The sequence below is a fragment of the Hordeum vulgare genome, chromosome 5H (assembly GCF_904849725.1).
Source record: "Hordeum vulgare subsp. vulgare chromosome 5H, MorexV3_pseudomolecules_assembly, whole genome shotgun sequence".
Lineage (NCBI taxonomy): Eukaryota > Viridiplantae > Streptophyta > Magnoliopsida > Poales > Poaceae > Hordeum > Hordeum vulgare.
The window spans coordinates 585450087-585463554 of record NC_058522.1 but is presented as its reverse complement, the minus strand read 5'-3'; the positions used below and the strand labels follow the sequence as shown (position 1 = coordinate 585463554).

The following is a 13468-nucleotide window of genomic DNA, read 5'->3' as shown; positions in this document are numbered from 1 at the left end:
TTTTGTCAATATCTGATGTTACTTGTTACATTTTTTCTGAAATTTAAAAGCTTTCAGGTGTGTAATGAGTTTTAGTAACAGTTTCATTGTTTTTTTTGTTATATGTCATGGTTTAGAGTCGAATGAAATTTTCGGGTATTTGTCGCTTAAATCGTGGCAAGTGAGCTTCAGACTGAGGTCACAACTTCACGTAAGTATGGGTCTAAACCAATAGATGCTTATATTATTATTTTTATGAATAACAAGTGACTGCGGTAATTGATTTGTTGCTGCATACTGGCATAATAGTGGTTCTTTTGATTCACACCAGTAGAGCCAGAAAAATTTTCATACTATTGTTTTTGCAGTCCATGACATTTTCATATGAATCTTGTGGATGAATTCTAAAGAGACTGACTAATTGTTACTTATAGGCACTGTTTAGGTATGCATCCCTAATTTATATTTCTACCTGGCACAGGAGCCCATCCTATTGTCCTTGCCTCCAATCCCTGAATCCAGAAAAGACAGTGGGGTTTCGGTCCAAGATTGCCGAGGACGATGAGCAGCTTGGTGGTGCAGCTGCGAACGGCTGCGATCATCAGCAGAAGGCACGGACGCTAGGAAATATGCTTCAACAAGTGCATCAGGTAGTTCTCTCAATTAATATCTCCTCTCTATTCCTCTGTGGGTTTTGGCCTATCAGGATTTTGTGGTGTTGTGGTTTTGGCCTATCAAGACTGAATTGTTCGACACTCTCATTCTTGTATGAAGCTACTCCATTTTCTATGATCCGAGAAGAAATGAATATGACATGGCTCGGTGTCCACAAGTTCATTTCTCTCCCAACATTCTAAAGCTAAATTGATTCTGTTGTGTTGCTCTATAACAATAGTTTATGTTTAAGATGAATTGAATCCTGGACTCCAAACTACTAGCATCATTTTGGTCTGAAGTGATTACTAAGGCCTTGTTTTGTACTCGAGCATAAGCAGACTTGAAACTTCACATGGCACATAATTTATCCAGCAAGGTTGATGTTCTCATTCAGCTAAGACCAAAGAGCATAAAACATGGCTTTCTGTTAGAAAAAAGGACCTATGTCTTAGCCGTGTTGATTATTCACCTGCTGAATTGAAAGAAGCACATGGGACCGCCATGTTTTGGCGTATGCATGAGATCGGTTTATGTGGCTGTACCTGACTCTATCTAATCATCAAGACCACGTCATGGTTGAATAAATTTTGACTGATGTAGCTTAGTAAGGACAAATAATTTCTTAAAAGAAACTATGTGTTATTTCTTTGCCCTTTTCCGTGCTTATATAAAAATATCTGAGTATTAAGCTAAAGCGTATTGATATTTGACTATTTTCTACAGCTCACTAAGATGACTGACACATCAGCAGCTGAAGCAAGGGCAGGAAAGGATATACAAGGTATACCATGGGAGAGGTTACAAATTACCAGGAAGGATTACAGAAAAGCTAGGTTGGAACAGTACAAAAACTATGAAAACTTCCCTCAATCCGGAGAGCTCATGGATAAGGTCTTTAATTACTATAAATTGTACCTGTCAATGTTTAGGTTTACGGTATAACATATCCACGCGACCAAGCATGATTTTTTTTACAAAGCAGATGAAGAGAATTCTAAGGGATGTTGTATGAACTCACCTTTTTATTGTACATCTGTACCATTGTATAGACAAAATTGACAAATCGATACAAATTTGACAAATCAAGTTAGAAGTTTAATTTATTTATTTTTATGCTTACGAAGGTGCATTGTATGTGCACGATTACTATTCTACTCCTGTTTCCCTATCCCTATAAAAGAACATGACCTTTAGTGTTGATGTTCTGTCATGTCTAACAAGCCCGAATCAAAATTTGTGGATACTTGCACTATGGTTATATTCCCGCTTCCCTACTTAGTTCCAGGTGCAAAGCAAATTCAGATAAATGACATTTGTTATTTGATGACGTACTAAAAATCATTTGTACACATTAGCTAACTTGAAAGTTGAGTATGAAATCTTTACATCAAATATGGACGACAAAAAAATGTCCGTTAGTCTACACGTGCGTTGCACGTGCCCGTGTACTAGTATAAGCAAGGGACACACAAGAGAAAAAGTGAAGACTTTCTCTCTACAACTAAAATATTAACTAAAAAGAATAAACTTCGAATGGTGCATGTTAAAAAAATGAAATCCCTTTGTAACAAATGAGTTTTTCGTTCGAAACTCTGATACTTTGAAACAAATTGTCCATTTTGTACACGAAGTGCATCCAGTTTTTGCCATAACTCTCTCAACTTTTTAACACATGCTATGTGGGTGAAATGATGAAACCATGCCAACTTTCAACCTTTTCAGAGTTCATTTATAGTGTTTTTAATATCAGGGTCATTTAGCTTAAAAATGAGTAAATGCAAGAAAAATACAAAATAAAGTCAAAAATGGTTGAAAATTGATGATGTGAATTTGAATGGTGCATGTTGAAGATGGGCCTTGGCTAGCTGATGGACCTTGCCTAGCTAAGCTAGACGGTCAGGGGCGGATCCAGCGTGGGGTCGTGTGGGGACGGCCGCCTCGGGTAAAATTTTGAATCCTAGATGTACCCCATACTACTTTGGCCACCATGGGGGCGAGGGAGCCAAGCTCCGTTCTTTCTTCGAGGTCTGTACATTGGATACAGTTTCGTTTTATGAAATGGGCTAACAGTTAAGTAACAATACTTGGTGGTACAGGCCCAGTTAAACTTGAGCCCATTTGATTGATACACGGTTGAGCCTTGACGCCCTTGTTCCCATCGGTTTCCTAACATGAACGATCCATCTGGAAAATCAATCAGGTAAGCGATCACGCTAATTCGCTGCCTCGCTTCGGTGCTGCCAAAGTGTCACTAATGGCGCTGGATTGGGATGGATGAAATGCGCACGTTTCTGCTCTGGACGCCGTCTGCACGGTAGAAATCATCACCATAACAATGTATCCCGCTCAAAATTGCAAACAACAGGTTCTTCTGCCCTCCCGTAATCTTGTCCCTTGATGGGTCTGCTTCTCCTTCTCCCGTTCCATTAGACCATTTGTCAATCTCTTGTCACATTGGGTTAAAGGAAGATTCTAGGAGTCCATCTTAGAATTTATATGAATTTCCTATTCCGTTATATATATTTTTTTCGCCTAGTTTTCAAGATTGGATTGTCTTTGAATAATTAGGTTTTTATGGTCTTGCCTGATTGAAACTACTTGACCAATTAATTTTGTTGAATCCGTTATTTAATTTTATTATGGCGTTCATTTTTTATTTTCTTTAAAAATCCGCCTCGGGTAACTTTAAATCCTGGATCCGTCACTGTAGGCGGTAGGTGGAGATCGGAAGCCTTGAGTATATGCGGCCATGGGACGGGCCTAAATAACCCACAACAGAAAACTGAGGCCCAGACCCGGCCCTGGCCCTACCTTCGAGCCTACTTTTTAAGCCCAAGTCCGACCCATGTGTTGAAAAGCCCGTCAGACCTAGGGCCGTGGGCCAGGCCCTTTCCTTAAAATCTTAATAGCCCATGCCCAGCCCGACCCTATTGGCGGGCTCAATACTCAGGCCCAAGCCCGGTTCACGGGCAAGCCTATCGGGCCTAGGCCCTGGATTTTTGGATCGGGCCTGGGTGGGCCTGCAGGGCCGGGCCGGAGATGGCCAGGTATAGCCTTGAGTACAAACGCAACCACAAAAGCAACTCGAATTAGGGAGACGGGGCCGGGAGTCGGAAAGCCGTGTGTGCGTGTCGGGACCTGGAAGTAAACGTGGCTGTGCGTTCTTACCGCAACCTAGAAGTAAACGTCGCCTCAAGGAGTTGCACGGATTTCTGTTCATTTTTTGCTCCAGTTTCTTTACGATTTTCTTCCGGGTAGTTCTTCTTGGTTTTTGGTTCGTATTGTGATTTTTCTTTCGTTTTTCCATTTTCTTCTTTTCTTCAACGGCTTTCTTAGAATTTATTTTGGAACATCATCATTTTTTACACACTGTAAATTTTTACTACCTTCATCCAAGTGTATAGGGCATGCGCGTAGTTCTAGGTTGTCAATATAACTAGCTAAATATATATTATATGTGATAAAAATTACATATTCAAAAACTACATTCCCGCATGAATCTAATGATATATATTTATTACATATAATATATATTTAGCTAGTTAAATTAATAACCTAGAACTACGTGCATGCCCTATACACTTGGACGGAGGTAGTAATATACTCGTCGAACATTTTTTGATACTCGTTAATCATTTTTAAAATACATGACATACATTTTTTTCAAATACATGTTTCAAGGTTTTTTTTATAATACTTCCTCTGTAAACAAATATAAGAGCGTTTAGATCACTACTTTAATGATCTAAACGCACTTATATTTCTTTACGGAGGAAGTACCTTTTAAACATTTTTCAAATACAAGTTGAATATTTTTAACGCCAAATTATTTTTTACTAAGCCCTTTTTTACAATGTATGAGATGTTTTGCAAATTATAATCAATATATTTTTTAAACGTGTGAGCATTTTTTAAATGCCAATTGTTTTTAATGGTAGGAAATATGTTTTCAAACTACGCAAGAATTTTAATTGTATATTTTTTCATGGGTTTCGAGGCTGCGGTGCTCTGCTTCCTTGCCGGGTGCGAGCACCGCGCATGTTGATATGGGGTGCTTAATAATCCGCGCACGTTTGCGGAGGATTTGAAGCTGCCGGAGTTTCCTTGCTGAAAGAGGGCCACCCACTGATCAAAGTTGCTTATCTGAGCGAATAGATCATCGAGGGAGACCATGGTGGTGCGGGCATCAAGTGCGGACACCAGGCGCTGGTATTCCATATCTACACCAGCGAGGATGTACAAGACAAGTTCTTCATCTGGGATGGGCTTGTTTGCCACAACGATTTCGTTGGCAAGGGAGCGCATCTGGACGAAGTAGGCCGTCACCGTCTGGTTCCCCTTCTGTGCTTTGGCTAGCACAATGCAGATGTTGTTGACGTGGGACAGCGAGTGCGAGGAGAACATGTTTGCAAGCGCCATCCAGACCTCGTTGGCATGGGCGATCGATTTCACCTGCACGAGCACCTCCTTCGAAAGATTATTTAGGAGATATCCTAGTACCTGTTGATCTTCCTTGATCCCGATCGGATGAAGAGGATTTGGGGCAGTTTCCTCCTTCCCAGCTTTGTCCTTGGTACAATGACCTTGGCTGGTTCCGACATGGAGCCTTCAACGTAGCCGAAGAAGCCAGTTCCTCTGATCCCGGGCATGATCTGAGTCCGCCAGAGGATATAGTTGCTGCGGGTTAACCTCTCGGCGATCTGACCGGAGAGGCCAGCTGTGGTGGAGCTGGAGTAGGACATGGCATGAAAAAGTGGTGAAGGCTATCGGCTAGATGTAGTAGAAGGGAATTGCTTTGATTATCATGAAAGAATATCTGAAAGCGCCGTACCTAGATCTGGCAGACGAGTTCGTGTTATATAGCAGGGGCCCATCCCTCGAAAGGCATACATTTTGGAGTATACGCAAATTAAGGATCGAGAGTGAGATAAGATATACGCTTTACAGGAAGCTAAGAACCTACCTCTCTCTCTAACAGACTTGCAAACTGAACCAAATTGTATTGGATACGTGTTATACATTGCCACGGTCCAATGTACAAGATAAACTATGCTTAACACTGAGTCCTGTAGCGAAGCAGGCACATCGGCACCTACCGACATGATGATCACTGATCGGAACACTCGGGAAAAAAGATTGTGAGGGGAACTGGACGATGGTTGTCCATCTTGTCCCAAAACTGAACGGATTTACTTTTTCTTGTACTCACGAAAAACACAAATGTACCGTACCAATTCAATTAATTTACAGAGGAGAGGACGAATGCACAAAAAATTCTTGTCAAGTGGTGCGAGGCTGAAGCAGAATCCCAGTAACCACCTTGCACCTTGGCACAGTTTGGATGTCCCTTATTGGAGTGCGAAATTTTTTGAAAATGTACTACATCTCCCTGCTCTGCTCCATTCGCTGCTGCATACTGCATTGGCGTTGCATCCACACAGATGCTGATGAGAGGATTGCTTCACTTCTGTTTGTCTGGATACAAGAGCTATATATGTTCTGCTGAATCAGCTGTGAAATGATATAGTGTAAAAAATACCATATGACGACTTAAACACCACGCAAACGACGAATACTATTGCCATTCGACGGAAACGATATGAAATGATATAGTGTAAAAAATATGCATATATGTGCATGTAACCCGTGTCTACATTTTGTAAATATGTTCAACAAAGCACGACGGATGAGATGGTGTAATATATTCGTGACGATGTGCAATATATATGTAACAAATAAATGGGAAAATAGGGGGCAGCAAAATAGCCTATCCAATTTAGTGCAAAACCCTAAACCCAAAAATTGCTCAAAAAAAACAGCGATGAAATAGCCCCGGTTCGTAATACGAACCGACAATAATACCCCTCCCCCCCCCCCCCCCCCCCTCTCGCTCCCAGCCCCGCCACGTCGAAGGCCATTAGCCCCGGTTCGGGACCGAACCGGGGCTAGCATTAGTCCCGGTTGATTAGTACCGGCTTGAGAACCGGGACTAATGGCCCAACCGAACCGGGGCTAAAGGCCCTTTTTCTACTAATGATTAGAAATTAAATTTGGTGATGATGGAAGGAGGGAAGAAAGAAACCCAGACAAAATAGATGATGATGGGAGGAGGGACGAAAAACTCAGACGAAGGTGGTAGGTGAGACGGAAAAAAAATGTGGAACACAGACTACCAAGTCCTCAACTAGGAATAGAGATTAGCGTCGTTTGTTGGCAATTTCTTCCCAAACTCGATCTCACAACTATCTATTTACTATGTGTGAAATATTGAATTGCCTAAAACTAAAACGTTTCTGAAAAACAATAGGTTTGTGTATGTATTCAGTCATATATATACTGAGAAAAAAATTAATGAGCATATTGGCCAAATTCTCATATTGTAGAAATATAGGATAAAGAGATTTTTTTTCAGAGCTTATAGGGATGAGAGCGGTGGCGGAGCTTCCTTAGGGCCAACCTGGGCCATTCCCTCACCCCGGCTTGCATAGTTTTGTTATATTATTAGCACATAATCAGACATGAATAATGGCATTTTGCCCAATTCTTGATTCAATGGCCCCTCTTACTTGGATTAGCCGTTCCTATAGTTCTGTTCAAGCTCGGCCAAAGGATGAGTGTGTCTACACCAATAATCACCATCACAAACTGAAACAGCTACACAAGTGGGACAACCTCCTTTAATTTCAAGCGACCTGCCTTCAATCTCAACTCGCGAAAGTAACAATCTTCCCATTCATGCTCATGCTCATGCTCCTTCAGCATTGAGTTTAATCCTAGATTTATTGATGAGTTGAGTTTTATTCTTTATGTCTACACATGGGGTATATCTTGGAACGTTCTGAGGTATTTTCGGGTAGTTAATTATAAATGCCAGGTTTGTCTATGTGCTGGAAAAAAGATTGCCCAGGGTTTTCTTCATTCCTGGCTCCGTCACTGATGCAAATAAATATGTATGCTTTACTAGAAACGAAACATTCATGCTTAACTATGAAAAGAAACATTCCTTCCGTTGAAATTGCAAATTCAGATACAGCACACACCACATATGTGTAGAAAATAGAAACAAACGACCTAGTGGTTCCTTCTGAAAACGTGTAAATAAAGAACTAGCACGGGTTAACGATTAGTGAAGACAATGACAATTGTTTGTGTACAGCAACAAATAGTACGAGCAGAAAAACTCTGGATTCCATTGGCCGTTACAAGAGAAGATAATTATTTTTTCTCTAAAAAAATTCCTCGAAAATGTATGGCATGGCATGGTTTAAATCAATAATATAAAGGTGCTTCAGCAGAACCTGCAAAAATAAATAAATCATATTAGTCAACAAACTCTGCATTAATTATTTATGCTTTGACAAGAACAAGGAACTCGATCTATATATACATGCATGGGAATGAGAGAGATGATGCTAGAATGAATTAACGGGTATGAAGTGAATAATAAATACTCCTACATAACAAGAAATTCATAGATATGAAAGAAAGCAAGGCGTGTGTGTGTAAACTGTAAAGAACTAGTCCAATCCAATATGTACAGTACATACCGATCAGGCGTCATAACGTACGTCGATCGAGGCAGTTCAGAAGGCGTAGCGGCGCTGAGGAATAGGTGCATTAGCAGCCGACATCTCGATGGGGTTGTCCATCACATCCCCAAGTTGGTAGTGGGCCATGAGCAGCCAGATGGAGGTAAGGAGCTCCCCTCCCGTGGCTAGCAGCGCCGCATGTATCTCCGGCCGCGACTTGCTGGCAGCATGAAGGAGCACACCTACCCATGCCTCTCGGAGCTCTGACACCTTCGCTTCTGTGCACTCCTCCTCCGTGGGGTTTTGAATACCATTTAAGGTAAGAAACAAAATTGTTTGACGCAGGGTGGCCTCAACATCCCTACCGGCCAAACTTTCATAGAGCTGTGCTATTGAGTCACGACCACTTTCGCCGCTGTCGTAGATTGGCAGCAATTCAGGGCGATTGACCAAAAGATAAACCATATAGTTGGATATCCTCCGGACCAGATAAGCATCATTGTCCACAGCAGTGCCATTCCATACATACATACTCAGCTGTATCTCTGTGAATAAATGGAGCTTGATAATGGAGAGATGGTCAAAGTTGGGACCTTGAGCCTGCACTATCTTCTCTAGCACTGGATGTAGATTTGGCCAGTGCTGCTGGGGGCTACTTCTTGATCCATCATAGCGGAGATACTGTTCCATCTTCCAGACGACGCATCTCATCATCTGCTCATCCACCATCACGAACCTTGTGTCCACCGCCCTACTGATCCACAATGGTGCCTTTGTTCCCCAGTATGCGTGCACGGATTTTCTAATCACGGACATCAATTTCGATTTATGCAGTTCTGACTGCAGCAAATAGTTTAACATGGTGTACTGACCCATTAAGTTTGGGGGACATCTTTTCCCTGTATACCTACATCTAGCGATGAATCTGATGATGGAGCCGAGGACGATGGTGCAAGTGCACTGCCGGGTATTTTCCTTTAGCCATGCCAAGGTCCAAGGTGAGCCTATGGTGATAAATAATGAGGAAACTTCAAGAGAGAAACCGCCGAAAAACAATCCATAGGTGATTGCAGTGTCAACACAACTGTAGTACCACCTCTCCTCTTTGTATCCTACTACAGAAAAGAAGAGCAGAAAAGCGGCGAGAAAGGAAACATGTGAGATGCACCGAAGTATTGTGCAACTCCACGTTCGAAGCACCATGGCCTTAGTATAGATATCATCAAACATCAGGCCGAGTTGAATCTGAATGATCCCAAATAACTTGGTTGAAAGGTCTGGGCGTAAACTATCTATATGCCAACGGCTAGCGGCGTCAGCGGGATACCTAACGCCAGAAAAGAAATAACGCATAGCCTTTTCTGAACGCAAGGCAGAGAAAATAGGGTCGGAAGAGGTATCAATAATGCTGGTTTCCGGAGGAGAGAGACCTGAATCTGAGACTGAGTCCCTGATGTTTCTCAGGCTGCCACACCACAAAGCCCATGTTCTCTCCCCATACTTAATAGTGCCGGTAACAAACAGTAGGATGCTAGGAGCAAGAAGCTTCATGTTTGGGCCGCCATCAAATGATTTCCAAAAGATATACAGGGTGAGGGACATTTGGACAACAAGATTCAACAAATGCCTCCGCCAGAGAGTGTTGTCCTCGATGGCAAAAGCAGTGATGGTGTCTTGTCCGCCTAGATGTATGAGGAGGAAGGGCGCCCAGAAAAAGGCCAGATGACGAGAGGAAACCTCTTGTCGCGAGATGAGGCCTAGGACATAAGCTGCTACCAAGTCCGCTCCCAAATAAGATAGCCAGATGGATAATCTCAGTGCTATGGGTCTCCGCCGGAGGCGGCCAGAAAAGAAGAGAAAGAACTGTAGTGTGAAGCTAACAAGCACTAGTAGTTGGATCTCCCACTCATTAACCAGCCGCACCAAGCTTTTCATTGATAAGTGGTTTCCCCCTCCCATTGCTTCCCTTCCCTAATATATAATACATACATCAGTACTGTTGCTTCAAAATAATAATAACAAATTTCAACATGGAAAATAACACACAATTAAAACACAACAATCAATGAAGAATATATATAGATCCGGGTCTAAAATACTAATGATAGCACTTGGCAAGAGTGGTAAGCTAAGCTATATCAAATCATGAAAAAAAAATACTAATGATAATAATATGGAGATATATCAATATTCATATGGGTCTAGTACTTAAATTACACTTGACTAAAATTCTGCATCAAAGGTTAATTATAATCACTAGGACGTCGAATATATTTTCTGTTATCTAATCTATATGATCATATAAGTGTGGTGTAAGCAAAGTCTCAAAATTTATCCAACCCGTGGAAGTTAGCACATACTCCCTCAGTTCCGTAAAGTAGTGCGTATTGATTTCTTAAAAAGTCAAGCTATTCAGTTTTTGACAAGGTTTATAGAAAAAAAAACTATTTATATCTACAGTACCAAATACTCCCTCCGTTCCAAAATATAAGACATTTTAGAGATTTCATTAGAAGACTACATACAAAGCAAAATGAGTGAATCTATACTCTAAAATATGTCTATGTACAGTCGTATGTAGTTCATAGTGCAATCTCTAAAAGGTCTTATATTTAAGAACGGAGGGAGTATATAAATATGAAACTACGTCGTATGATGAATCTAATGATATATGTTTGACATTCTAGATTTTAATATTTCCTTTTACAAACTTGATCAAAGTTTGTGGCTTTTGATCTTTCAAAAAATTCATATACACTACATCATGAAAACGAGGGAATACTACTTTTCATACTCTAATCCTATAGCCAGGAGCACCACGAGAAGAAGAATGTAAGGGTTCATGCTACTGCACATATATAAACAGCTAATCCAAGATATGTTGTCCATAACTAGGAACATGGTCACTGAATATAGATAAAATAATCAAAAGGAATTTGTGCATACCTTAGAATATATGGACGCTTTGAGACAGATGTACGTTGCAGGATTTCTCTATATTGTTGTGTCACACCTTGTCAAAACTTAATGGAGCTCTAATATATAGAGCTAGCTAGACCATCCAGGTCCCTCTTTCTTTATTCCTTTCTTGTACAGTGCCAAAGTAGCAGACGAGTAAAGAAGCATTGAATTCGGAGGATACGTCTCTTGCAATCAGAGCAAAGATCATAAACCAAAGATAGGTATGCTTTACTTGGTTCACTGCTTTAGTTTTTAGGGACCTTAATGAATCAAGTTGAAGGTCCTGACCTATGTAACTGTTTAACATTATCGTACTTTGAACTCATTTTTAAACTGTAGCTACATTAAGCCAAATCATTCAGAAGATACTAGCCATGTAACACATAAGCTAAGGCATATGCTTAGTTTAGTCTTACAGATTGATTATACAGGCCCTAAACATAGTCGAAGAAACATGCACTTGAGGCAACGTGTTTGATATACATGCCTTCCACTGGAGGCACAATAAAAAAAAACAGACTAGTGGAAAATACCAAACTTGCTCTGTAAAGACCCATGGTACAAAGCTGCCACCTTGAGGAACAAATAAAGTGGAAAGATGGAATATTTACAGCTGCCCAGCCTTGTGGAACAAAGAAGGAACTTGAACAAAACCTACGTGGTAAAAGATTCAAAATCTTGTCTAGTCCTTCTTTTGTTTTTCAAATCACGGGCAAAAGATTCAAAATAAAACACGATTCAACTTGAGGGAAAGCATTGGAAAATAGCAAGTTCAGGGTCAAGACAAGGCATATACTCGGGAATAGCAAATATGCTGGTGTGACAGAGAATTAAAGAAGAAAGAGAAGGTTAGAGTAACATAGGTAGATACCGTATCATGTTAAATGCAATGCTACTTTGTGTCATGCATGGCAATAAATAAGATCACCTAAACTCCTCTCAACATTCAATTTCGTAGAGCCTTGATCGAAAATAGATGGGTTAGATGGTTACATCTAGTCAGAAGGCTAATGGATATTTCCCTGTCTGATTTTCCTGATAGTATTCGTTGGAGGTTGACCACCAATGGTACTTTCTTAGTGAAATCGATGTATGACCATATTATTGATACGTCACATATTCCAAAGTCCATGAATATATGGAAGGTCAATGTTCCCCTTAAGATAAAAATCTTCATGTGGTTTGTTCACAAATGAGTTGTTTTAACTAAGGATAACTTGGCAAAAGACACTGGAAAGGAAATAAAAGATGTAGCTTCTGTCAGACGCATGAGACGATTAAGCACCTCTTTCTGGACTGCCCTATGGTTAAACTATTATGGCGCTCAATCCAAATTACTTTTAACATTGCCCCGCCTACTAGCATTCACATGTTATTTGGGACGTGGCTAGACGGGGTTAATGTACTTTATGCCAAACTAATTCGAGTTGGAACTTGTGCTATTCTGTGGGCTATATGGAACTGCAGAAATGATCTAGTTTTTAACAGAATACACTATATTAATTTTTTGCAGGTCATCTTGAGGGCTACCGCCTTGATCCGTATGTGGTCCTTACTCACTCCTGTGGGAACCAGGGAGCCTTTGGTTACTGGGTGTGTCCGATGGGAGATGGTAGCTCAGGTTATCTTCAACCGATATGGATGGCGGCATGCTAATAGGATTGGACCATAGTCATGTATACCGATGGGTATCGTCGGTGTTGGCGTTATGATCGCCGTGTAACTCTTTTTCATGTTTTTTTCTTTGGCTTCTCGGACTTCTTTGTATTCCGTTCAGACTACTTCGTACTTAATAAAATGGCTGCATGCATCACTCGATACAGAGGCCGGGGCAATGCCTCCTTTTTAGAAAAAAAAATACTAGTTTATGATAATATGTATTACAAAGGTAGTATCATACAATAGTATCATATGCATGATACTACTATATGTTACTCCCCACTGGGACCAGCCTAAGGATCATTAAAATGTGCGCAACACCACCACTCAATGTTATTTATTAATTCACACCCACTTAATGTTAACTAAGACTCAACACGAGGACACAAATCACCTATTCATCTTATGCCCACTCGCATGGCAACGTCTCGGCATCTGCCTCCTCTCCACCAACACCACACTTCTTTGGGATGCATCAACGTCAGATGGCCTTGATAAAAAATTCATGGCCATTTATTCTACTTGCGTTCCAGAAAATTGATGTGATCTTTCAAACAAGAAAACAGAAACATTAATCTACCCTCCTCCCTCACTACAAAACATATTGTTTCGGATTTAGGTTTGTGGTTGCATCAGTTATGCAAACAGTGTGATAAGGACGATGTCTTCTTGTGGCAGTTGTT

General features: G+C 40.8%; 1 protein-coding gene and 1 long non-coding RNA gene across 2 annotated transcripts; one reads left to right on the top strand and one right to left on the bottom strand.

Moving 5' to 3' along the window:
- The first annotated feature begins 324 nt into the window (after positions 1-324).
- Positions 325-1649, top strand: LOC123399683. The gene is made up of 2 exons (XR_006610415.1): positions 325-629; positions 1360-1649. It is a non-coding gene; the product is annotated as an uncharacterized LOC123399683 (long non-coding RNA).
- Positions 1650-8198: 6549 nt separating this feature from the next.
- Positions 8199-10124, bottom strand: LOC123399682. The gene has a single exon (XM_045094078.1). The coding sequence runs from the start codon at positions 10122-10124 to the stop codon at positions 8220-8222; it is 1905 nt and encodes a 634-aa protein (XP_044950013.1). The 3' UTR covers positions 8199-8219.
- Between the last annotated feature and the right edge of the window lie 3344 nt (positions 10125-13468).